Raw genomic sequence first — 431 nt, 5'->3', positions numbered from 1 at the left:
TTGAGTTGTTTCGAGGCATAATCTGAGGAACCGCTCTCAGGATGTGTTGTTTGTACCTGCGCCTGTCGGAACATGCCCGGCTGGTATTCATCCAGCCAGCCGACTAGCCACACCAGCAGCGAGCCGTCCATGGGGTGGATGCTGAACAGCATGTCTGCTGCTCTGTTCCAGTCACTCAGCAGCACATCCACCTGATGATCCACAGCCGCCGCAGGGAGAGAGACGGAGCTCAGAGCCGCAGCATCAGCGCCGCTCCCCTCCTCATCAGCATCTGCTCAGAACAGAGAGATTTCAGCTTCATGTGACTCATGTGAATCTGCACATGCTGCTCGGACAGGCCTATCAGTGTACAAGTACCACCAATAAAACTGCAAACACACAGATGGCCTTTTTTTTACTCACAAGTGTGTGTGTGTGTGTGTGTGTGTGAG

The 431-nt window shown here is 53.6% G+C and overlaps 1 protein-coding gene across 1 annotated transcript in view; it reads right to left on the bottom strand.

The window, feature by feature from the left end:
- Positions 1 to 431, bottom strand: part of LOC107728253 (dmX-like protein 1) — a 44,439-nt gene that overhangs the window by 29,359 nt on the left and 14,649 nt on the right. The window contains 1 exon segment of the mRNA XM_016538360.1: positions 32 to 271. Within this exon segment, the coding sequence (XP_016393846.1) occupies positions 32 to 271 (240 nt within the window).

This window comes from Sinocyclocheilus rhinocerous, unplaced genomic scaffold (genome assembly GCF_001515625.1).
Source record: "Sinocyclocheilus rhinocerous isolate Xijiao unplaced genomic scaffold, SAMN03320098_v1.1 scaffold1931, whole genome shotgun sequence".
In the NCBI taxonomy this organism is placed as follows: Eukaryota; Metazoa; Chordata; class Actinopteri; order Cypriniformes; family Cyprinidae; genus Sinocyclocheilus; species Sinocyclocheilus rhinocerous.
Note: the sequence above shows the minus strand (reverse complement) of the source record. Positions and strands in the feature narration are given on the sequence as shown.